At 32.4% G+C, this 27,042-nt stretch overlaps 1 protein-coding gene across 7 annotated transcripts in view; it reads right to left on the bottom strand.

The window, feature by feature from the left end:
• The window catches only part of LOC148952276 (zygote arrest protein 1-like), a 208,617-nt gene that overhangs the window by 136,320 nt on the left and 45,255 nt on the right, over positions 1-27,042 (bottom strand). For all 7 annotated transcript variants that reach the window (XM_089089720.1, XM_089089721.1, XM_089089717.1 and 4 more), the window contains one exon: positions 2,856-2,993. In XM_089089720.1, the coding sequence (XP_088945846.1) occupies positions 2,856-2,993 (138 nt within the window). The remainder of the gene's footprint in view (positions 1-2,855; positions 2,994-27,042) is intronic.

The raw sequence follows: 27,042 nt of genomic DNA, 5'->3' as shown, positions 1-27,042 counted from the left end.
GTGTGGATGTTGTCTCTGTGTGTGTGTTGTCTCTATGTGTGTGTCGTCTCTATGTGTGTTTCGTATCTGTGTGTGTTTGACGGCTCTTTGTGTGTGTCGTCTCTATGTGTGTTTGTCGTCTCTGTGTGTGTGTGTTGACTCTGTGTGTGTGTATTGTCTTTGTCTACATGTCGTCTCGATGGTTTGTCTCTGTGTGTTTTTCCTCGCTTTGTGTATATAGTCTCTGTCTTTATTTCATCTATTGAGATTCTTCCTCTGTCTTCGTGATTTGTATCGGTGATTGTCTGTCGTCTCTGTGCATGTGTCTTCTCTGTGGGTGTTTCTCTATGGGTCCCTGTTCTCTGTGGAGGCAGATTCCGTTTATTTTCGATTCTGAGTATTTTTGGTTTTCCCTCCAAAATTGACCCGCCCCCTCCCCTGCCCTCAGACATGGGTGAAGGAGGGGCCTCTTAGCCTTGCGCTTGAGGTATATCCCTTTTATTTTCGAGTCTGAGCATTTTTGATTGGTTCCCCAAAATTAACCCCCCCCCTACCTTGCTCTCAGCATTGTGGGGACCTAGGGCCTCTGAGCTTTCCCCTTTAGGAAGGTCCTATGCGTTGTCGAGTATTTGTGTTTTTTATTTTCCCTCCAAAATTTGAATAAACTATTCTCTTTGAATTCAATTCTCTTACTAATATAAATTTTAATTAAAATAATTCATTTTATTCAAATACCAACCAAAAAAAATTTTATCGTTTTTGTATTAACCGCCGCTCAATGTTGGGCGGCCAAAAAAACAGTTGTCTGATCGAAAAAAAACACTCTGGTTTAAAAACTTGGAGTCGAAAAAAATATTTGCGGGTAATCCCCGTTCATACTACTATCTCTTTTGCAATGTTTAGGAACAGGCGGGGAATCCCCACTCGTTTGGAATGGTACCAACGGGACATAAGCAAATAGCACATAGTTTCATAACGTGTTTAATCACGTGTAGAGGTTCCCATAGAATAACAATGGAAGGAACATAGAATAGCATGGTAATTCGTATAGCTTCTATAGAAGTATAAGGCCATGTGAGAGGATACTCACTTTCTTTGAAAAGGTGTAGAGCTTCCATAGAAATGTTTTCCTATAGCTTCCATAGAATTCAATAGATACTTACTACTACTGTTATTGGAAAGTATACAGATATTTTTTGGGGGTAGAAGGATTTTCTATTGGGCAGATTTTCTACGGGGAGAAGTTTTCGGGATAGGGGCGGACTCAGAAGGGAAATTTTTACACCGGAAGAATTTTCCAGAATTATTAAGCTAAATTATTTTTATGTGTCTTACTTTCACTGTTCGTGGTAACAAACTGTAAGTAAGGAGCGACCCGGTTATATAGTAACCGAAACAAATAGATACTTCAAAAGAATCAACACCGGAAGAATTTTCCAGAATTATTAAGCTAAATTATTTTTATGTGTCTTACTTTCACAGTTCGTGGTAATAAACTATAAGTAAGGAGCGACCCGGTTATATAGTAACCGACACAAATAGATACTTCAAAAGAATCAACTGTTTTTGCTATTTTTAAATAGACAAATTTCATTAAGTTTAGTCTTACCCATTAAAGTATACGAGCCTGAGATAATATGCCTGACTTTTGAAAAAAGGAAGAAACACCTCCTAAAAACCATAGAATCTTAACGAAAATTACACTATCATATTCAGTGTGTCAAGAATTTCTTATGGAGGGAGAGCCAAATTTCCAGACATTATTGAAGAAACAATCAGATATTAAATAAAAACATTTTTTAACTGAAAGTAAGGAGCAGCATCAAAGCTTAAAACAAATTGGAGTTATTATGTTTTTAAGGGGGTTCCCCCTCCCCAATACCTTGCTCTTTACGCTAAAGTTTGACTTTTTGTCCCAATTCTTTAAGAACAACTCATAAAAGACAAAGGGCCGTTCAATTAGAACAAAGAGCCGTTTAACATAGGAAGCTTTTTTTTAATACTAAAAAACTTTGGTCTGAAGCGCGAGGTATTGAGAAGGGAGAAACCTACCTTATATACACAATAATACTAAAGACTTTGGTATGAAGGGTGAGGTATTGAGGAGGGGTTTAACCAACCTCATATACGTAACATATGATATACGTAACATATACGTAACTGTTCGTCTTAAGTTTAGATGTTGGTCCTTACTTTTAGTTGAAAAAAAACTTTTTTTTACTTAATTACTTTAAAGAGGGGCTTGAATAAAAGCCATAGCACCAAAACAAGATACTGGTTTTGACAATAAGTGGATTTTGTTGGTAGTGCAGCCATTATTGATAAAGTGGGTCATTCTTTACTAGGTTGTTTCTAAGAAAAAGCCAAAAGGCTTTTTCCTGTATGGGGTATATTTAGGGTAGAATACACTAGATCATGGCTACCAACCGTAAGTAAGGAACAGGAGCAGTCTGGGCTAATAGTACCTGAAACTGTACAAAACTGCGTATAAGAGGGGGAGGGGGGGTCAAAATTTTGCTGATAGGGATATATCGGGGTTTGTATGAAAACTGGTGTTCCGTATTTATATCCCTGGTCCGGATTTTAAGAAATGTTCTGCATTATTTGTGCTCTTTTTTCGTACTCCGTGCTTTTGCTGTTTTGAATTGGCAAACTCCGAGTTAAAAAATAAGTAAAAAAATAAATAGCTCAGGGGTCTCTAATATTTCAAATGTAAACTCTTTATCCTTTGAGTCTATAGTGTTTCAAAATATATGAAGGTTTTGAAATAACAGAATTTAAATATACCTGAATTATTAGCATGTGAAAGAAATAAGGGAGAAAAAAATTAAAATGATTATCTTTAACAAACACTAAAATAGTTGTTAGAAACTAACCCCAACGTCCCAATCATTCGTTCTAGGAGTATTGGACGTGCTTGCATTACTTGTATTTCTTCTGTTGGTGTTTGGGCTATTACCATCATGTGTTGCATGTCTGGTATTGCTAGTTTCATTACCCATGTCAAGCAATTCCTAAAAAAAATTTAGCAAGACAAAAAAAAACCGTAAAAAAGAGAAAGACGAGAGTAATAACAGTCAGTGAAAAAAAAACGAAGTGAACTATGCAAAGATTTCGGTCAAGACCTCCCATTGATTGTCTTCCGTGCAAATAACAAAAGAAAACATATGAGAACCCAAAATACAAAAAAAAAATCTTAAAACAAACACAGAAACTAAAATAGGAAAGATTCTTTCAAAGCAACGGTGAAATGGTAAGTAGGGAGAGGGTCACTACTCCGAGACGAACACTGTTTCTGCCATCTAAAATCGAGTCTAACGCTGACAGGACATAATTTATGCATGTTTTTATAGTTTTTCTCACTGAGGATATTTTTTCATAGTTTTTCTCACTGTTTGATGGATGTCAACATAAGTTCAACAACATTGCTGAATGTAGACATCTGGTTATTTTATGATTATTTGATGGTTATGTGTGTTGATCAATTTATTAGTTGTTTTCTTGGATGTCAACATGATGATGTCACCTTGTTATCATAGTATTCCAACCGGATGTTGACATTCAAGAAACATTCAGCAATTGTTGTTGTCATCCAAGAAACATCCAATAACCAGATGTCAACATAAGTTCAACAACAACTTGGAAGTAGACATCTGGATATTGGATGTTTCTTGGATGACAACAACAATTGCTGAATGTTCCTGGATGTCAACATCCGGTTGGAATACTATAGTAACAAAGTGAAATCATAACAAGGTGCACAAAGCCTCCATTCATGGAGGTCCCAGGGACTTCTTGCTGTCCGGTTCTAAGCCGGCTTAAGCACTTCGGTGTAGACCGGAGAAAATATTTGATCCCTGTCCTGCACTGGTATCCGGGATCATTGCTTTTCCTGAGGCAAAAATAATTTCAATGATTTAAAGAACATGAAAATTGGAACTTGGAATGTTATGACATTAAAAAATGACTATCGTATCGACATTTTGACTAACGAATTCAGATGATTTAAGCTGGACTTATTAGGAGTTTCAGAAACTCATATCCCAGGGGTAGGAAACATGAAATTAGGAGATATAGAATTTTTTTACTCATGCAGGAAGTATGGGGTACATAGACAGGGAGTAGGGCTCATGATGAATAAGGAAGCGGCTAAGTCTTGTTTAGGCTGGGAAGGTATTAATAATAGAATACTAATTGCTCATTTTATGACTAGAAAGTTCGGGGTATCAGCTATAGTAGTATACGCCCCTTTAGAACCAACTGACGGAGATACTAGGGACTCAGATGAATTTTACTTACAGTTACAGGAGCAAATAGACAAGGTCCCAGGTAAAAATATGATGTTATTACTGGGAGATTTTAATGCCCAGGTTGGTAGAAATAGGGATAGATGGTATCCTATCCTAGGAAAACTTGATGTAGGAAAAGAAAACAGTAAGAGATACAGACTTTCGTAATTTTGTAGATTTAACAATTCAGTTATAACTAGTTGGTTACACGGTGTTTGGTCACTAAATGGTTCATAGGTTAACATTGTATATACGGGACGTTAAGATAATAAACCATATTGATTATGTTATAGTAAACGGAAGACTGGCAGGATCAATACAAGATACTAGGGTATATAGGAGTTCTGTTATTGATGTTAAAAGTAAAGATCACCATCTAGTAGTGTCAAGGGTTAATTTGAAGCTGAAATATCGGAAGGGTAACTACCTCCCGGGAAGTTATGATATTGGTAGACTCCAGGATGAGAATTTGAGAGAAAATTTCCAGGAACAGTTGAATACTAAACTTAAGAGCATAAAATTTGATAATGTGGAAGATGGTTGGAATAATTTTAGAAAATAATTTGTGAAGCTGCTGAAGGTGTATTAGGGAAGAAAGCTAGAACTGCAGCTAAGAATATTAGTGAAAAAGCTTTATGTTTAATAGAAACTAGAAAGGACTTGTACAAGAATTATCTGAGCGATAGATCGTATGAAAACAAAAGAAATGTAAAGAGAGTGGAGAAAGCATTAAAATATAAAGTAAGGAGGTGTGAAGTGGAGGCCATGGATAAAATTGCCGAGGATCTGGAAGATGCAGCTAGACGGCATAATAGTAAAATATTGTATTGGCATGTTAACAAATTGAGAGGGAGTAGTCAATCCGGACTTGTCCCAGTTAAAGATAGGAATGGGGTCGCAATTAGCGGTAAGGAAAGAACTAAAGAGAGATGGACCGAACATTTTGAAAAATTGCTTAAACGAGATATAGTTGCAGGAAAAGATATAGAGGAAAATGAAAAAAAGTTCATGATAACTTGGATGTGAAGGAAGTTTTATTTTGTGAGAAGAAATTAGCAACAGTACTAAAAGGATGAAAGAATAATAAGGCTCCAGGTGCTGATAGGGTGGCAAATGAGTTTCTTAAATATGGTGGCTCTGAGGTTAGAAATAAGTTACTGAAGATTGTGAATATGGTTTTTGAAAAAGGGGAAGTACCTAACGATTTTAGGAAAACCTTAATTAAGCTACTTTATAAGAAAGGTGATAAAAGTGAGTGTCATAATTATTGAGGCATTAGTCTGGTCTCTGTAGGTAGTAAATTACTTAGCAATATGATACTTTTTAGACTGAGAGATGCCATAGACAAAGTTTTAAGAGAAGAACAGTGCGGTTTTAGAAAAGGTAGAGGATGTGTCGACCAAATTTTCACTCTTAGGCTAATAATTGAGAAGTGCCTGATTTTTCAAACACCTTTGGTCCTCAGTTTTATAGATTACGAGCAAGCGTTCGATTCTGTTGATAGAAGAGCTTTAGTAAAGGTTTTATCCTTGTATGGTATACCAGACAAATACATTAAAGTGATTAGGGCTATGTACGAGAATAACAGTGCTGCGATTCAGGTAGTAAATGAGGTTAACAGCTGGTTTTGTATTAAATCAGGAGTTAAGCAGGGCTGTTTTCTATCCCCCTTTATATGGATTATTTTGATGGACTCTGTTTTAAGGAGCACAGGAAAGGCAATGGGAGACCAAAGAATCAAATGGGGAGACAAAAGTCTCCTGGACTTGGATTATGCTGATGATTTAAGCATCCTAGATGAAAGTGTGAGCAAAATGAATGAAGTTTAGAGGTTTTGCGAGTTCAGGGGAGAGGTTTTGCAAACTTAATGTTAGGAAGACTAAGTCACTAAGGCTAGGAATAAGTGAAGATGAAAAGTGGACGTAGGGTAATGAAAAGATTGATCAGGTGGGCAGCTTCACTTACCTTGGTAGTATTATTAGTAAAGATGGTGGGAGCCGTGAAGATGTTAAAAATAGAATAGCCGAGGCTCAGGGTGTTTTTTCACAGTTAAAAAAACTCTGGAAGAATAGGAAGATAAGTCTGCTAACCAAGATTAGAATATTAGAAGATACAGTGATGACAGTGGTCAAATATGGCTCTGAAGCATGGACGCTCCGAAAATCGAATGAAGATTTGCTAGATGTTTTCCAGAGAAATTGCTTAAGGATTGTTCTGGGTACCCGGCTGACTGACCGTATTTCAAACAGTAGGCTATACGAAAAATGTGGTTCAATACCACTCTCTAGGGCTATAATGAAGGTAAGGCTGAGGTGGTTAGGGAACGTTGTACGGACGAACGATGACAGATTGCCGAAGATTGTTATTTTCAGCCAACCATCTAGGGCTAAACGGAAAGCAGGTCGTCCCCGTCTGGGGGGGGAAGAAGTCATAAAGAAAGATTTAAAGGAAATGGGAACTTCGTGGGCGGGTGCAAAAAAGGAGGCTTTGAATAGATTGGGGTGGAGGAGGATCGTGCGTAGCTGTGTTGGCCTCAGGCGGCTTGGTGCTGCGGTGAGTTGTTAGTAGTAGTAGTATCATAAGATAAGGAAACTTCAATATTAGAATATTCTTATCCTAGAGTTGAAAATACAGACAGGAAAAGATAACTGACTGACACAATTTCTCCATTAGACAAGATAAATTTGAAAGCAGAATCGAAAATGGTAAACCATCTGAGGGAATGATAACTCCTATTAAGAAATACATATTGTTTTTTATTTGGGCCATTCTCGACTCTGTTCGGTATAATACAAAACTACCATTTGAAAAGTATTGTAAGGTCCCCTACCCCAACCCCAAAGGGCCCCCTGACCCAAAGGCCCCCTCCCCGGGCCCCCTCCCCTTGGCCCCCAAAGGCCCCCTCCCCTTTCCCTTCTCACCCTCCCCTTCCCTCCCCCCATTTTTTAATACTTTTTTTGTTTACTTGAGACACAGAAGGCCCCCGGGCCCCTCCCTTTTTTTTAATTTTTTTTTAATTTTTTTTAACATAGTATTTTTCAACTTTTTTTTACATCTCGTCAAGGTTTACCTTAGTTAGAGTTATAGTTTAGTTTAGTTTTAATTCAGAGTTTTAGTTTAGAGTCTTAGCTTAGAGTTTTAGTTAGAGTTGCAGTTTAGTTTAGTTTTAGTTAAGAATTTTAGTTTAGAGGTGTTGTTTAGTTATAGATAAGAGTTTCGGTTTAGAGTTTAGAGTTTTAGTTAGAATTATTGTTTAGTTTAGTTTTAGTTTAGAGTCTAGAGTTTTAATTTAGAGCGTTAGCTTAGAATTTTAGTTAGAGTTTTAGTTTAGTTTAATTTTAGTCAAGAGTTTTAGTTTAGACTTTAGAGGTTTAGTTTAGAATTGTAGTTTAGTTTAATTTTTGTTAAGAGTTTTAGTTTAGAGTTGTTGTTCAGTTTTACTTAAGAGTTTTAGTTTAGAATTGTAGTTTAGTTCAGTTTTAGTTAGAGTTATAGTTTAGTTTAGTTTTAGTTAAGAGTTTTAGTTTAGAGTTGTAGTTTAGTTTTAGATATGAGTTTTAGTTTAGAGTTTACAGTTTTAGTTAGAGTTATAGTAGTTTTAGTTTAGAATTTGGAGTTTTAGTTTTGAGTCTTAGCTTAGAGTTTTAGTTAGAGTTTATAGTTTTAGTTTAGAGTCTTAGCTTAGAGTTTTAGTTCTATTTACAGTTTAGTTTAGTTTTAGTTGAGAATTTAGAGTTTTAGTTTAGATTCTTTTCTTAGAGTTTTTGTTAGCGCTATATATTAGTTTACTTTATATATTGGAGATTTAGTTTTGAGTCGTAGCTTAGAGTTTTAGTTAAAGTTAAAGTTTGGTTTAGTTTTAATTCAGAGTTTTAGTTTAGAGTTTTAGCTTAGAGTTTTAGTTAGAATTAAAGTTTAGTTCAGTTTTAGTTAATAATTTTAGTCTAAAGGTGTTGTTTAGTTTTAGATACGAGTTTTAGTTTAGAGTTTAAAGTTTTAGTTTAGAGTCTTAGCTTAGATTTTTAGTTAGAGTTTTAGTTTAGATTGTTAGCTTAGAGTTTTAGTTTAGAGTCTTAGCTTAGAGTTTTGTTAGAATTATAGTTTAGTTTAGTTTGAGTTAAGAGTTTTAGTTTAGAGTTGTAGTTTAGTTTTAGTAAAGAGTTTTAGCTTAGAGTTTAGAGTTTTATTTAAGAGTTTTAGTATAGAGTTTAGAGTTTTAGCTTAGAGTCTTAGCTTAGAGTTTTAGTTAGAGTTTGGTTTAGTTTAGTTTTAGTTATGAGTTTTAGTTTAGACTTCAGAGTTTTAGTTTGGAGTTTAAAGTCCTAGTTAGAGTTATGGTTTAGTTTAATTTTTGTTAAGAGTTTTAGTTTAGAGTTTTAGTTTATTTTAGAGTTTTAGTTAGAGTTATAGTTTAGTTTAATTTTTGTTAAGAGTTTTAGTTTAGAGTTGTAATTTAGTGTTGGTTAAGAGTTCTAGTTTAGAGTTTATAGTTTTAGTTTACAGTTTTACTTTCGAGTTTTAGTTAGAGTTCTAGTTTTATTTTAGTTTTAGATAAGAATGTTAGTTTAGATGTTGGAGTTTTAGTTTAGAGTCTTAGCTTAGAGTTTTAGACAGATTAGTATTTTAGATTCGTTTTAGTTCAGAGTTTTATTTTTGAGTATTAGCCCAGAGTGTTAGTTAGAGCTCTAGTTTATTTTATTTGAAGTTCAGAATTTTTTTTTATATTTTCATTTTAGTTTTAGAGAGTAGTTTTAGTCTTAGCTTAGAGTTTTAGTTAGTTATAGTTTAGTTTTAGTTAAGAATTTTAGTTTAGAGGTGTTGTTTAGTTTTAGATAAGAGTTTTAGTTAAGAGTTTAGAGTTTTAGTTAGAGTTATAGTTTAGTTTAGTTTTAGTTTAGAGTCTAGAGTTTTAATTTGAAGTTAGCTTAGAGTTTTAGTTAGAGTTGTAGTTGAGTTTAATTTTAGTTGAGAGTTTTAGTTTCGACTTTAGAGTTTTAGTTTTAGTTAAGAGTTTTAGTTTAGAATTGTAGTTTAGTTTAATTTTTGTTAAGAGTTATAGTTTAGATTAGTTTTAGTTAAGAGTTTTAGTTTAGAGTTGTAGTTTAGTTTAGTTTTAGTTAAGAGTTTTAGTTTAGAGTCTTAGCTTAGAGTTTTAGTTAGAGTTATAGTTTAGTTTAGTTTTAGTTAAGAGTTTTAGCTTAGAGGTGTTGTTTAGTTTTAGATAAGAGTTTTAGTTTAGAGTTTAAAGTTTTAGTTTAGTTTTAGTTTAGAGTTTTAGTTTAGAGTTTTAGTTTAGAGTTTAGAGTTTTAGTTAGAGTTGTAGTTTAGTTCAGAGTCTAGAGTTTCAAGTTATACTCTCAGGACTTAGAGTTTTAGTTAGAGTTATATTAGAGTGATAGTTAGAGTTTTAGTTAGAGTTTTAGCCTATAGTCATAGCTTAGAGTTTTTCATTGCACTTTTAGTTTAGTTTAGTTTTAGATAAGAGTTTTAGTCTAGAGTTTCAGTTTGGTATTAGCTTACAGTTTTAGTTTGAGCTATAGTAGTTGAGAGTCTTAGTTTAGAGTTGAGAGTTTTAGTTTAGAGTCTTAGCTTACAGTTTGAGTTAAAGATATGGTTTAGTTTAGTTTTAGTTAAGAGTTCTTGTTTATAGTTTAGAGTCTTAGTTTAGAGTTTTAGTTAGAGTTTAGAGTTTTAGTTTAGAGTCTTAGCTCACAGTTTTAGTTCTTTTTATAGTTTAGTTTTAGTTGAGAATTTAGAGTTTTAGTTTAGAGTCTTAGCTTAGAGTTTTTGTTAGAGTTATAGTTTAGTTTAGATATTGGAGTTTTAGTTTTGTCTTGGCTTAGAGTTTTAGTTAGAGGTATAGTTTAGTCTAGTTTTAATTCAGAGTTTCATTTTTAAGTGTTAGCTTAGAGTTTTACTTAGAGTTATAGTTTAGTTTTAGATAAGAATTTTCGTTTAGAGATGTTGTTTCGCTGTAGATAAGAGTTTTAGTTTAGAGTTTAGAGTTTTAGTTTAGAGTCTTAGCTTAGAGTTTTAGTTAGCGTTTTAGTTTAGAGTCTTAGCTCAGAGTTTTAGTTAGAGTTATAGTTTACTTTAGTTTTAGTTAAGAGTTTTAGTTAAGACTTATAGTTTAGTTTTAGTTAAGAGATTTAGTTTACAGTTGTAGCTTAGTTTTAGTTTAGAGCTTTAGTTAGAGCTATAGCTTAGTTTAATTTTTGTTAAGAGTTTTAGTTTAGAGTTGTAGTTTAGTTTTAGTTAAGATTTTTAGTTTAGAGTTTTAGCTTAGTTTAGTTTTAGTTAGGGGTTTTAGTTTAGAGTTTATAGTTTTAGTTTACATTCTTAGTTTACAGTTTTACTTTAGAGTTTTAGTTACAGTTATAGTTTAGTTTAGTTTTAGTTTAGAGTCTAGAGTTTTAATTTAGAGCGTTACCTTAAAGTTTTAGTTAGAGTTATAGTTTAGTTTAATTTTAGTTAAGAGTTCTAGTTTAGACTTTAGAGTTTTAGTTTTAGCTAAGAGTTTTAGTTAGAATTGTAGTTTAGTTTAATCTTTGTTAAGAGTTTTAGTTTAGAGTTGTTGTTTAGTTTTAGTTAAGAGTTTTAGTTTAGAGTCTTAGCTTAGAGTTTTAGTTAGGGTTATAGTTTAGTTACTTGTGCACACTTAACCTAATCTAGCCTAATCTAACATAATATAACCTATGGTTTTCGGATTTCTATGCAATAATATGGAATTTTACGTTAAAGTTCAAATTCTGTCCGTTCCGTCTCCTTGGGCAAAATTGTTAAAATTCCCCTCTGAAAATTCCCCCTGAAAATTTCATCTTTGGAAACCCCCCTCCGCATGTAAAATTAATTCCCCGTACCAAAATCCACCTATTCTGTCAAAAATGCGCCACTTAACCTAGTGTAAGTTAATCTAAAAATGATACGTGCGCACACGTAATCTAATCTAGCCTGACCTAACCTAATCTAACCTATAGTTTTGGTATTTGTATGTAATAATATGGAATAATATAACTCTAACTAAAACTGTAAACTAATACCAAACGGAAACTTTAAACTAAAACTCTTATCTAAAACTAAAATAAACTAAAAGTGCAAGGAAAAACTATAAGCTATGACTCTAGGCTAAAACTCCAAACTAAAATGTTTAGTTAAAACAAAATTACAAGTCCAAAAACACTTAACTAAAACTAAAATAAATATAACTTCAACTAAAACTCTAAGTGCTGAGAGTCTAACTTGAAACTCTAGACTCTGAACTACAATTAAACTAAACTATAACTCTAAACTCTTAACAAAAATTAAACTAAACTATAACTCTAACTAAAACTCTAAACTCTATACTAAAACTCTGAAGTCTAAACTAAAACTATTAACTAAAATTAAACTAAACTATAACTCTAACTAAAACTCTAATCTAAGACTCTAAGATAAAACTCTAAACTCTAAACTAAAACTCTTAACTAAAACTAAACTAAAACTCTAAACTAAAACTCTTTACTAAAACTAAACTATAAGTCTAAACTAAAAGGCTTAACTAAAACTAAAGTAAACAATAACTCTAATTAAAACTCTAAACTAAGACTCTAAATTAAAACTCTGAATTAAAACTAAACTAAACTATAACTCTAACTAAAACTTTAAGCTAAGACTCAAAACTAAAACTCCACTATCTAAACTAAAACTCTTAACTAAAAGTAAACTAGAACTATAACTCTAACTAAAACTCTAAATTAAAATGTAAGCCAAAACTATAAACTCTAAACTAAAACTCTTAGCTAAAACTAAATTAAACAAAAACTCTAAATTAAAACTCTTAACTAAAACTAAACTATAACTCAAAACTAGAACTCTTAAAAAAATTAAACTAAACTATAACTCTAACTAACACTCTAAACTAAAACTAAACTGCAACTGTAAACTAAAACTCTTAATAACAATTAAACTAAACCATAACTCTAACTAAAACTCTAAACTAAAACGGTGAAGTCTAAACTAAAACTCTTAACTAAAATTAAACTAAACTATAACTCTAACTAAAACTCTAAGCTAAGACTCTAAGTTAAAACTCTAAACTCCAAACCAAAACTCTTTACTATAACTAAACTACAACTCTAAACTAAAACTATTAACTAAAACTAAACTATAAATCTAAACTAAAACTCTTAACTAAAACTAAACTAAACTATAACTCTAACTAAAACTCTAAGCTAACACTCTAAACTAAAACTCTAACTAAAACTCTAAGCAAAGACTCTAAACTAAAGCTCTAAACTCTAAACTAAAACTCTTATCTAAAACCAAAGAACACCTCTAAAATAAATTCTTAACTAAAACTAAACTAAACTATAACTCTAACTAAAACTCTAGGCTAAGAAAAAACTCTTAATTAAAATTAAAATAAACTTTACCTCTAACTAAAACTCTAAGCTAAGACTCAAAACTAAATCTCCAATATATAAACTAAACTAAACTATAACTCTAACAAAAACTCTAAGCTAAGACTCTAAACTAAATCCCTAAAATCTCAAGTAAAACTATTATCTAAAACCAAAGAACACCTCTAAAATAAACTCTTAAATAAAACTAAACTAAACTATAACTCTATCTAAAAATCTAAGATAAGATAAAACCATTAATTAAAACTAGACGAAACTTTTCCTTTAACTAAAACTCTAAGCTAATACTCAAAACTAAATCTCCAATATCTAAACTAAAATAAACAATAACTCTAATAAAAACTCTAAGTTAAGACTCTAAACTAAAACTCTAAATTCTAAACTAAAACTAAACTAAACTATAAATAGAACTAAAACTCTAAGCTAAGACTCTAAGCAAAAACTCTAAACTCTAACTAAAACTTTAAGCTAAGACTCTAAAATCTAAACAAAACTCTTAACTAGAACTAAACTTAACTATAACTCTAACTATAACTCTAAGCTGAGACTCTAAACTAAAAATCTAAAACCTAAACTAAAACTCTTAACTACTATAACTTTAACTAAAACTGTAAGCTATCACCAAACTGAAACTCTAAACTAAAACTCTTATCTAAGACTAAACTAAACCAAAAGTGCAATGAAAAAATATAAGCTATGACTATAGGCTAAAATTCTAAACTAAAACGTTTAGCTAAAACTAAACTACAAGTCCAAAAACGCTTAACTAAAACTAAAATGAATCTAAATCTAACTAAACCTCTAAGTGCTGAAAGTCTAACTTGAAATTCTAGACTCTGAACTACAACTAAACTAAGCTATAACCCTAACTAAAACTCAAAACCCTAAACTAAAACTCTTATCTAAAACTAAACAACGCCTCTAAACTAAAATTCTTAACTAAAACTAAACTAAACTATAACTCTAACTAAAACTCTAAGCTAAGACTCTAAACTAAAACTCTTAACTAAAACTAAACAACAACTCTAAACTATAACTCTTAACAAAAATTAAACTAAACTACAATTCTAACTAAAACTCTTAACTGAAACTAAAACTCTAAAGTTTAAACTAAAACTCTTAACTAAAATTAAACTAAACTATAACTCTAACTAAAACTCTAAAGTAAAACTTAAACTAAAACTAAAAAACTCTAAACTAAAACTCTTAACTAAAACTAAACTAAACTAAAACTCTAAACTAAAACTCATAACTAAAACTTAACTACAACTCCAAACTAAAACTCTTAACAAAAATTAAACTAAACTATAACTCTAACTAAAACTCTTAACTAAAACTAGACTATAAGTCTAAACTAAAACTCTTAACTAAAACTAAAGTAAACTATAACTCTAACTAAAACTCTACGCTAACACTCTAAACTAAAACTCTAACTAAAACTCTAAGTTAAGAATCTAAACTATAACTCTAAACTCTAAAATAGGACTCTTATCTAAAACTAAGCGTCGACTCTAAGCTAAAACTCTTAACTAGAACTATAGCAAGCTATAGGTCTAACTAAAACCATAAGCCAAGGCTATAAACTATGATTCTTAACTAACACTGGAGTAAGCTATAACTCTAACTAAAACTCTAAGCTAAGAGTCAAGACTAAAACTCCAATATCTAAACTAAATGAATGTATAACTCTAATAAAAACTTTAAGAAAAGAATCTAAACTAAAACTCTAAATTCTGAACTAAAACTAAACTAAACTGTAAATAGAACTAAAACTCTAAGCTAAGACTCTAAACTAAAACTATCAACTCTAACTAAAACTCGAAGCTACGACTCTAAACTCTAAACAAAAACTCTTAACTAAAACTAAACTAAACTATAACCCTAACTAAAACTCTAAGCTAAGACTCTAAACTGAAACTCTATACTAAAACTCTTAACTACTATAACTCTAACTAAAACTGTAAGCTAATACCAATTTGAAACTCTAAACTAAAAGTCTTATCTAAAACTAAACTAAACTAAATGTTCAATGAAAAACTAAGCTATGACTATAGGCTAAGACTCTAAACTAAAACGTTTAGCTAAAACTAAACTACAAGTCAAAAAACACTTAACTAAAACTAAAATAAATATAGCTCTAACTAAAACTCTAAGTCCTGAGAGTCTAACTTGAAACACTAGACTCTGAACTAAACTATAACTCTAACTAAAACTCTAAACTATAAACTAAAATTCTAAACTAAAACTAAACTAAAACTCTAAACTAAAACTCTTATCTAAAACTAAACAACACATCTAAACTAAAACTCTTAACTAAACCAAACTAAACTATAACTATAACTAAAACTCTAAGCTAAGACTTTAAACTAAAACTCTTAACTAAAACTAAACTAAACTAAAACTCTTAACTAAAACTAAACTAAACTATAACTCTTAAAAAAAATTAAACTAAACTGCAATTCTAAACTAAAACTCTTAACTGAAACTAAAGCCCTAAAGTCTAAACTAAAAGTCTTAACTAAAACTAAACTAAACCATAACTCTAACTCAAACTCTAAGCTAAGACTCTAAATTAAAACTCTAGACTCTAAACTAAAACTAAACTAAATTATAACTCTAACAAAAACTCTAAACTCTAAACTAAAACCCTTATCTTAAACTAAACAACACCTCTAAACTAAGTTCTTAACTAAAATTAAATTAAACTATAACTCTAACTAAACTCTAAGCTAAGACTCTAAACTAAAACTCTGAACTAAAGTTAATGTAAACTGTAAATAACTAAAACTCTAAGATAACACTCTAAATTAAAACTCTAGACTCTAAACTAAAACTAAACTAAGCTTTAACTCTAACAAAAACGTAAAGTCTAAATTAAAATTCTTAACTAAGAATAAACAACATATCTAAAGTAAATTCTGAACAAAAACTAAAATAACTATAACTCTAACTAAACTCTAAGCTAAGACTCTAAACTAAAACTCTGAATTAAAACTAAACTAAACTATAACTCTAACTAAAACTTTAAGCTAAGGCTACAACTCTTATCTAAAATTAAAAGACACCTCTAAACTAAAATTCTTAACTAAAACTAAACTAAACTATAACTCTAACTAAAATTCTAAACTAAGATTCTAAAATAAAACTCTTAACTGAAACTAAACTATAACTCTAACTATAATTTTAAGCTAAGACTCAAAACTAAAACTCCAATATCTAAACTAAAACTCTTAACTACAACTAAACTAAAACTATAACTCTAACTAAAATTCGAAAGTAAAACTGTAAACTAAAACTATAAACTCTAAACTAAAACTCTTAACTAAAACTCTTAATGAAGGCTAAACTACAACTCTAAACTAAAACTCTTAACAAAAATTAAACTAAACTATGACTTTAACTAAAACTCTAAGCTAAAACTAAACTACAAATCTAAACTAAAACTCTTAAATAAAAATTAAACTAAACTATAACTCTAACTAAAACTCTAAACAAAAACTTTAAAGTCTAAACTAAAACTCCTAACTAAAATTAAACTAAACTATAACTCTAACTAAAACTCTAAGCTAAGACTCTAAGTTAAAACTCTAAACTCTAAACTAAAACTCTTAACCAAAACTAACCTACAACTTTAAACTAATACACTTAAGTATAACTAACCTAAACTATAAATCTAACTAAAACTCTAAGCTAAGACTCTAAACTAAAACTCTAAACTCTAAACTAAAACTCTTATCTAAAACTAAACAACACCTCTAAACTAAAATTCTTAACTAAAACTAAACTATACCTCTAACTAAAACTCTAAGCTAAGACTCTAAACTAAAACTCTGAATTAAAACTAAACTAAACTATACCTCTAACTAAAACTCTAAGCTAAGACTCAAAACTAAAACTCCAATATCTAAACTAAACTAAACTGTAACTCTAACAGAAACTCTAAGCTAAAACTCTAAACTAAAACTCTAAATTCTCAAATAAAACTAAAATACACTTTAAATAGAACTAAAACTCTAAGCTAAGACTCTAAACTAAAACTCTAAACTCTAACTAAAACTCTAATCTAAGACTCTAAACTCTAAACAAAAACTCTTAAATAAAACTAAACTAAACTATAACTCTAACTAAAACTCTAAGCTAAGACTCAAAACTAAAACTACTATAACTCTAACTAAAACTGTAAACTCTAAACTAAAACTCTTATCTTAAACTAAACTACAACTCTAAAACTAAAACTCTTAACTAAAACTAAACTAAACTATAACTCTAACTAAAACTAAACTAAATTACAACTCTAAACTAAAACTCTTAACTAAAACTAAACTACAATTCTAAACTAAAACTCTTAACTAAAACTAAACTAAACTATAACTATAACTAAAACTCTAAGCTAGCACTCTAAATTAAAACTCAAGACTCTAAACTAAAACTAAACTAAACTATAACTCTAACTAAGACTCTAAAATCTAAACTAAAACTCTTATATAAAATTAAACAACACCTATAAATTAAAATTCTTAACTAAAACTAAACTAAACTATAACTCTAAGTAAAACTCTAAGCTAAGACTCTAAACTAAAACTCTGAATTAAAACTAAACCAAACTATAACTCTAACTAAGGTAAACCTTTATGAGATGTAAAAAAAAGTTGAAAAAATACTATGTTAAAAAAAATTCAAAAAAATTCAAAAAAAGGGGGCCCTTTGGGGGGCCTGGGGGTGCCTTCTGTGTCTCAAGTGCACAAAAACAAAGTATTTAAAAAATAGGGGGAGGGAAGGGGAGAGGGAGGGGGAGGAGGGGAGTAGAGGGATTTGGAGGAAGGTGGAGGAGGTGGAGGGGGAGGAGGGGGAGGCGGCCCTTTCGGGGCCAAGGGGGAGGGGGCTTTTTTTGCCCGGGGGCCTTTGGGTTGGGGGGGACCTTTGGGGTTGGGGTAGGGGACCTTACAACACTGTTAAAATGGTAGTTGTGTATTATACCGAACACAGTCGAGAATGGCCCAGTAGAAAACAATATGTATCTCTTAATAGGAGTTAGCATTCCCTCAGATGCCATTTTCGTTTCCACCATTTCCACCGTTTTTACCATTTTCGTTTCTGCTTTCAAATTTATCTTGTCTCATGGAGAAATTGTGTCACTCAGTTATCTTTTCTGTCTGTATTTTCAACTCTCGGATAAGAATATTCCAATATTGAAATTTCCTTTTCTCAGTATGTCACCTTGTTATCATAGTATCCAACCAGATGTTGACATCCAAGAAACATTCAGCGATTGTTGTTGTCATCCAAGAAACATCCAATAACCAGATGTCTACATCCAAGTTGTTGTTAAACTTATGTTATCAGTTAAGATAACATAAGGAAATCAGATAAGGAAATTTTATTTTATCAGATAAGGAAATTTCAATATTGGAATATTATTATCCGATGATGTCACCTTGTTGAAATAGTATTCCAACCGGATGTTGACATCCAAGAAACATCAAGCAATTCTTGTTGGACTTATGTTGACATCCAAGAAAACAACAAATAAATTGACCAACACACATAACCATCAAACAATCATACAATAACCAGATGTCTACATTCAGCAATGCTGTTGAACTTATGTTGACATCCATCAAACAGTGAGAAAAACCATGAAAAAACATCCTCAGTGAGTAAAACCATAAAAACATGCATAAATTATGTCCTGTCAGCGTTAGACGCGATTATAGATGACAGCACAGTGTTCGTCTCGGATTAGTGACCCTCTCCCTACTATGGTAACTCACCGTTGCACTTTCGTCGTTGACAGGATTTGAGATACCCTTTTAGTTGCAACACAATAAACATATAAATCTCAAAATGAATTACAAACGGTACGTTTCTGATTACATTCGAAAATTTTCATTATAGAGGCAAGTGGATTCTGATAAATCCTTTGAATATTTTCATCTACCCTTTGATTCCTGGCGATTCCCTCAAAAACCACAAATTTTAGAATTTTTATTATCAAAACTACGTAAGCTAACCCCTTGGGGTTTGTATCGTTATGTAATAGCCAACGAGTTCTATTTTCAGTATTTTTCTCAGTTTATTGTCGTCTGCCCTTGGGTGATATAATCACGGTCAAAGAAAGTACATTCTGCCTCCTTGCACTATACCGATAGGTAGGCTTGTATTTTTGTAATTGACAACAAAATCATTTGTTCTAGAGTTTTTATTTCCCTGGCCTGGCAGAGAGGAAGGTCTGAAAGCTCTAATGAAATGTCATTTGCATCGATAAAGTGAAAAACAAGGGAAGGGAGGGGCCCTAAGAATCGTGGTTCCTAGACGAACCATCCGTCAGGAATAGGGACTTTTCAGACTACTGAGCGTATAAACAAATCAATGTTTCACAAAGAGAAAAAAACACTCAACGGCACGCAGCAAGTTCCATGAACAAAACCACTTTCATAATGAGTAAAATCCATGTTTGAGTTTCACGAAGAGAAAAAGTAACATGCAACAAGTTTCACAAGCAAAAATCACCGCGCAACAAGTTCCACGAAAAAAACAGCACGCATCAAGCTCCACGAAGAAAATCAGTTTCACGAGGAGAAAAATCAATGTACAAATTTCACGAAGAGAAAAATCAACATGTAACAAGTTTCACCAACAAAATTCAGCATGGCACAAGTTCCACGAACAAAAAATCAGCACACAGCAAGTTTCATGAATAAAGTCAGTTTCACGAAAAGAAAAATCAATGTACCAGTTTCACGAAGAGAAAAATCAACATGCAACATGTTCCAAGAACAAAAATCAGCATTCAACAAGCTTCACGAGCATACATCAGCACGCAACAAGTTCCATGAACAAAATCGGTTTCGCGAGAAGAAAAAAAACTCAATGTACAAATTTGCCGAAGAGAGAAAACAACATGTAAAAAGTTTCGCAAACAAAAATCGGCCTGTAACAAGTTCCGTTAACAAAACCAGTTTTATAATGAGAAAAATCAAAGTATGAGTTTCACGAAGAGAAAAATTAGTATGTAAAGAGTTTCACGAACACAATACAACGCGAAAAAAGTTCCAAGAAAAAAAAAATAAGCACGAATCAAGATCCATGAAGAAAATCAGTTTTACGAGGAGAAAAATCAATTTACAAGTTTCACAAAGAAAAAAGATCACCAAGTAGCAGGTTTCACGAACAAAAATCAGCATGTAACAAGTTCCACGAACAAAACTCAGCAAGCACTATGTTCTATGGACAAAAATCAGCATGCTATAAGTTCCATGAACAAAATCAGTTTCACGAAGACAAAATTAACTCAATGTAAAGATTTCACGAAGAGAAAAAATAACATGAAGAAAAAAAACAAGTTTCAAGAACAAAAAATCAATATGCGTCATGTTCCATGATAAAAAATCAGCTCGAAACAAATTCCAAGAACAAAGTCAGTTTCGTGGGGAGAAAAATCAATATACAAGTTTCGCAAGGAGATAAACCTACATGCATGAAGTTTCTCGAACAAAATCAGCACGCAGCAAGTTCTACGAATAAAAATCAGTACGCGACAAGTCGCACGAACAAAATAAGTTTAACGATGACAAAAATCAATGTGCACGTTTCACGAAAAGAAAAATCAACTTCCAACTAGTTTCATGGACAAAAATCAGCATGCAACAAGTTCCAAGAGAAAAAATCAGCACGCAACAAGTTTTACGAACAAAACTCAGCATACAACAAATTCCATGAACAATATCAGTTTTAAGAGGAGAAAAATCAATGTACATGCTTCAAGAAGAGAAAAATCAGTATGCCACAAGTTTCACGAACAAAAATCAGCATTAAACAAGTTCCTTGAACAAAATCAATTTCACGAGGAGATAAATCAATGTACAAGTTTCACGAAGAGAAAATCAACATGCAACAAGTTCCAAGAAACAATAGAGGGTTAAGATACGGAGTGGTCCCTTCACTTGTCATATGTGCGGGGAGTCTGAAGATTTAAAACATTTTATGTGTTATTGTGAAGAACTGAAGGTACTTAGAAGGGACATTTTTGGGAAGGATGTTATGCATAGAAGTTGCTTAGAAAATAAAAGAGGAAGTAGATGCAAAGTGGATATTAAATATTTGGGAAATTTTCTGAGTGTGGGCATAGGGAGGGTTTTCTATTGTAGTGCTATTTTCAAAAGTGTTTTTACTTATTATATTTTATGGGTTTTGTTGCATTTTTAATATCCATGGCCCATGTTGCTTTTGTGAGAAGTATATCTATCTATCTATCGATCTATCTACAAGCATGCAATAAATCTCATTAATAAAATCAGTGTCGCGACGACAATAAAAAATCAATGTACATGTTTCACAAAGAGAAAAAAAAATATATGTAACAAGTTTCAGGAACAAAAATAAGCACGCAACAAGTTGCACGAACAAAAATCAGCAGGCAACAAGTTCCGTGACTGAAATCATTTTTGCGATGATAAAAATCAATGTACGAGATTCGCGAAGAGAAAAATCAAAATGCAACAAGTTTCACGAAACAAAATATAAGCATGCAATAAGTTCCATTTATGAAATCAGTGTCGTGACGAAAATAAAACATCAATGTACATGTTTCACAAAGAGAAAAAATATATGTAACGCGTTTCACGAACAAAAAATAAGCACGCAACAAGTTCACGAAGAGAAAAATCTACATGCAACAAGTTTCACGAACAAAACTCAACACTCAACAAGTTCCAAGAACTTAAATCAGCACGCAACAAGTTCCATGAACAAAATCAGTTTCGCGAGGGCAAAAAATCAATGTACAAATTTCACGAAGAGAAAAAAACAACATGCAACAAGTTTCGTGAACAAAATCGGCACGCAACAAGTTCAATGAACAAAACCAGTTTCATAATGAGCAAAATCAATGTTTGAGTTTCACGAAGAGAAAAATTAACATGTAACAAGTTTCTCGATCAGAAATCACCGCGCAACTAGTTCCACCAAAAAAAAAATTCAGCACGCATAAGGTTCCATGAAGAAAATCAGTTTCACGAGGAGAAGTATCAATGTACAAGTTTTACGAAGAGAAAAATCAATATGCAACAAGTTTCACGGACAAAAATTAGCATACAATAAGTTCCACGAGCAAAATTCAGCAGGCAACAAGTTCCATGATCAAAATCAGTTTCATGAAGAGAAAAATCAATGTACGAGTTTTACAAAGAGAAAAGTCAACATGCAACGAGTTTTACGAACAAAAATCAGCATTCAACAAGCTCCACGAACATAAATCAGCACACAGCAAGTTCCGTGAAGAACATCAGTTTCGTGAGGAGAAAAAAGTTCCACGAAGAGAAAAAAAAGAATACGACAAGTTTCGCGATCAAAAATCAGCATGCTACAAATTCTATGAACAAAAATCAGCATGCAACAAGTTCCGTGAATAAAATCAGTTTCGCGAGAAAAAAAATCGATGTACAAGATTCACTAACAGAAAAATCAGCATACAACAAGTTTCATGAACAAAAAAATAGCATGCGACAAGTTCCACGAATAAAATTCAGCATGCTACAAGTTCCATGAACAATGCTTGGACTATTTTACTGTTTTATTTGATTAATTCAACATAAAAAAAACATATACCCCCAACAGAGAGAAAAGCTAGTGATATTGGGCAATAATAATAATAAAAAACACAAATAACGACAAAAAACACAACAACAAAAACATTGTCTCATCATAACGAAAAGGGAGAAAGAAAACAACCTGGTTAAAGAAAAAAAAAAGAAAAAACAGAACAAAACATGAAGAAAACAAACGCTGGACAAGTGGGCATGGAAGGCTATCCCCACATGAGTAACAAATATAAACAAAAACATATTAATATTAATAATAAATTTCTATTCCACCATGACAGGTCATATGATTTTAATATTTTCTTCTTTAGAACTTATATTTGTCGAAAAGACTCAATTTGAATTCTATCTTTGAACCTATATTTATTTGAAATAAATGGTATTTGGTATCTAATTGAAAATCTAGATCTTTCACAATTAACAAAGGGAATTGGATATGTTCCAGAACACCTAAGAGCCGAAGGAGGGGGCAGAATCAACAGAGATTTTTTATAAGAATAAATACTAGGATCTTGTATTTTAAAATGCCATATTGAAATATTAAGTCCTCTTATATGTTTCAAATCTAATAAATTCAAGAAAAAAAAAAGAATATTTCAGTTTCCGATGCATCTTTAAGTTGATGGACGATGTAAAAAGTTTCCAAGTATTCCCACTGCTTTATGTTGAAGGATCTGTAGGGGTTTTATGTGCGTCCAAAAAGTATTTAAATAAATAATTGTGCAATAATTTAAATAAGGAGCAATCAAGAAACGGTGAATTATTTTTCAAATTGAATTTGGAAAAAAATGTTGCAAACGATACATAGACCTGATATGTTGCGAAAGTTTCACCCTTAAATGATTAATATGAGTTTGAAATGACAAAAGGGGATCAATTAAAACTCTTAAATTACGATATGATTGAACTCTACGTATTTTATGGTCACCAACCTGAAGCTCCTGACATGAAATTTTTTTAGTAGCCCGTATTGAATAACAAAAATTCATAAATTCAGTCTTCTTAAAATTCGGGACTAAATAATTAGAAACAGACCATCGATTAACTGAACTAACAGCGTTAAACACATTTTGAATCAATGTAGATGAATCCTTCGCTTTAACAGAAACAGCTGTGTCATCTGCAAATAAAATTGCAAGACCATTATTTCCCTACAATCATCGTGGAAGATCATTGATGTACATCAAAATAAAATCAGACGTAATACCGAGCCTTGTGGGACACCAATATCTGCCATATCATTTAAACTAGATAAATGCCCATCAACATCTACCACGATTTTACGTCCATAAGGATATGCTGTTATTATTTCTAGTCCTTTCCATCTTATACTGGAATTTTCCAACTTATCAAAAATAATTTCATGGTTTAAAGTATCAAATGCTTTTTTATCATCATAAACAACATTAGATACATAATAATTACTATCTAATCAGTCATGTATTTCTAATACAAGGGCTGCAACTGCTTTTTTCGTCGAATGGCCTGCCCTAAATCCAAACTGATATTTGGTTAAAAAAAAAAAAAATTATCTAGATAATTAGTAATCCTTCCCTTTTTAATTTTTTTCCTATGCTTTAGACAATGGTGATAAAATGGCAATAGGACAATAATTATCTATATCAGATTTATCTCCTTTTTATGTAATGGTATTACACGTGCAATTTTCCATCTCTTAGGAAATGTACCTGAGCAAATACATAAATTTAAAATATGAATCAATGGTTCAAAAATTACACCTGCTATATTTTTTAGCAAATTAGTTGAAAGTTCATCATACCCCAAGGAATTACCATTTTTTTAATTCTTAATGACCTTTTGATATTCTGCAAAAGTAACCGGAGCCAGAAATTAGCTCGTATCTTCAGTGGGTGGTAGATATTGTTTATGCGACCTTGGGGAAGAAAGGTCAATTTCATCTGAAACAACAGATGATGGGAAACAACAGATGGGCTCTTATACGGGCAAATAAGATCAAGCTTTACATTCATAATATAATAAAATTTCTCTAATGACTGGTTCGAATCCTTCTCATCAATTACAGGACTCCAATCAACGTCAGCAAGCCCTTCTTTTAACCTTAGCTCATTTTTATGTGAAAAATCTCTACGCTTGGTTTGATTTTTTTTATTATGCGGAAAATTTATAAGAAAATCAGACATAATTATACAGTCGTCCGATAAATCATCAGGAATAATAAATGTATTAACAGCACCATAATGTGAAAAAATATTAGGTACTTTCGCATTATATCGGTCTCTCTAAAGAACTCTTATAAGAGGTGCTAGATGCTACAGTCAAACGAGCGTTGAAAAACCCGTTTTGATAAAAGATGATTCAAGACACCGCTGACAGAAATACTTTGTCTAGCGTGGTTTTAATTGCGCATACGATATTAAACTGTGGTTTTTTGGAGTTTAGATTGGGAAAAAGGTACCTAGGTTAGGTTAGGTTACGTACTTGATATACGCAATGCTTTGCCCCCCCCCCTAATGTGCAAATATATAGCCCAAACTTGTTTCTAAACTATTATATAGTCATCCTATTTTATTTTATTTCATTAGCATTAATCAAACTTGACTTTTTAGAAAGGCCCATATAATGCGAAAGTACCAAATATTATCAATGAGTGAAAATGATGCATTAACTATTCTAGAGGGCACAAAACATACGGGGTTTAGTCCATAAGATAGTCTATAAGATAGGCCCTCCAAAAACTGCAAAATATTTCTATCTATTCTATTCTGATCTGCAGATAGGAGTTTCAGTATACCAATATTAAAATCACCCATAACTAAATAAGGAGTACTGAGACTAGCTAATTTATCCAACATACTTACAAAATAATTTTTAAATTCTATCTGGATGGATAACGGAGTACAATAAATAACTGAAATTAAAAACTTCCAATTTTTAGGCAGCGCGCTAGCGCTGCCTAAGTAAAGAACGATGTGGGCACACTGTGCTTTTTTTTCATACCCGGGAACTTCGTATCGAAGGAGTTGTCGTAGAAACTTCAAAAAGGGCTCATTCGATTGGAAATTGGAGGGGCTAGTGCCCGTTTTAATAGTAGAAAGTAATTGGAGGGCAATTAGCCCCCCCCCCCTGCCCCTCGTTCCCCCAAACACATCCAATAAAAATTTTGAGATAGCTATTTTCTTCAGCGTAGTTGATTTCCGGAAATAAAATATATTCTTAAGGAGGACACTCCCCCACAACCCTCAGGGCAAGGATTATGAGTTAGGCCCTGGGGCATATAAGGTTTTTATTGAAATCTTTGTCGTAGAAACTTGAAAAAGGGCTCATTCGATTTGAAATTCAAAGGGCTAGTACCCTATTTAATTATTCAAAGGGCTAGTACCCCATTTTAAATAGGGCTATTGCCCTATTTAAAATTATTTGAGGGCAACTATCCTCCCTCTTACGACCACCTTTTCCCCAAACACATCCAATCCAAATTTTTAGATAGCCATTTTATTCAATGTAGTTGAAAGTTTTGGAAATTAGGTCTTTAAGGATGACAACCCCTCCCACCAAAGCCCTCAGGCCAAGGGTTGTAAGTTATGCCCTGGGGGCAAAAAAAGTTTTTATTGAAAGCGCTGTCGTAGAAACTTCAAAAGGGCTCATTCAATTGGAGATTGAAAGGGCTAGTGCCTTTTTTAATAGTTGAATGTGATTGGATAGCGACTAACGCCCCTCTCAAGGCCACCATTTTCCCAAACACATCGAATTAAAATTTTGAGATATCCATTTTGTTCAACACAGTTGAAAGTTCTGGAAATTAGGTCTTTTAGGATGATAACCCCCTCAGGGCCCTCAGTGCAAGGGTTGTAAGTTATGCCCTGGGGCATATAAAGTTTTTATTGAAAGCGTTGTCGTAGAAACTTCAAAAGGGCTCATTCAATTGGAAATTGAAAGGGGTAGTGCCTTTTTTAATAGTTGAAAATGATTGGATAGCAACTAACGCCCCTCTCACGCCCACCATTTTCTGAATCACATCCAATGAAAATTTTGATATATCCATTTTGTTCAACGTAGTTGGACGCTCTGGAAATTAGGTCTCTTAGGATGATAACCCCCTCAGAGCCCTCAGTGCAAGGGTTGTAAGTTATGCCCTGGGTGCAAATAAGGTTTATATAGAAAGTTGTTGTATAAATCGTAGGCAACGCGATCGCGCTGCCTAAGTAAAGAAAGGGGACACTCGAGAACGAGACAAGAAACGGGGACTAAGTAAAGAGGAGGACACTCCCCCACAACCTTCAGGGCAAGGATTTTAAGTTATGCTCTGGGGGCATATAAGAACGATGTTGGCACGATGTATTATTTATTAATTTTTTTCCTTTAGAGCAGGACACTTCGTATCGAAGAATTTGTCGTAGAAGCTTCGAAAATCGCTAATTCAATTGGAAATTGGAGTGGCTTATGCCCTTTTTAATAGTCGAAAGTGATTGGAAAGCGACTAGCACCCCTTCCACACCCTCCATTTTCCGAAACACATCCACTCAAAATTTTGAGATAGCCTTTTTGTTCAGCGTAGTTAATTTCCAGATAGAAATTATGTTTTTGAGGACAGTCCCCCACAGCCCTTAGGGCAAGGGTTGTAAGTTATGTCGTGGGAGCATATAAATTATTTTATAGAAGGCGTTGTCGCAGAAACTTTAAAATTCACATTCGATTGGAAATTCAAAGGGCTAGTGCCCTTTTTAATAGTCGAAAGTGATTAGAGGGCAACTAACCCGCCTCTCACGCCCACCTTTACCCCAAACACATCTAATC

The sequence above is a fragment of the Artemia sp. Qi Xiang Cuo genome, chromosome 5, assembly GCF_049724085.1.
Source record: "Artemia sp. Qi Xiang Cuo chromosome 5, ASM4972408v1, whole genome shotgun sequence".
In the NCBI taxonomy this organism is placed as follows: Eukaryota; Metazoa; Arthropoda; class Branchiopoda; order Anostraca; family Artemiidae; genus Artemia; species Artemia sp. Qi Xiang Cuo.
Note: the sequence above shows the minus strand (reverse complement) of the source record. Positions and strands in the feature narration are given on the sequence as shown.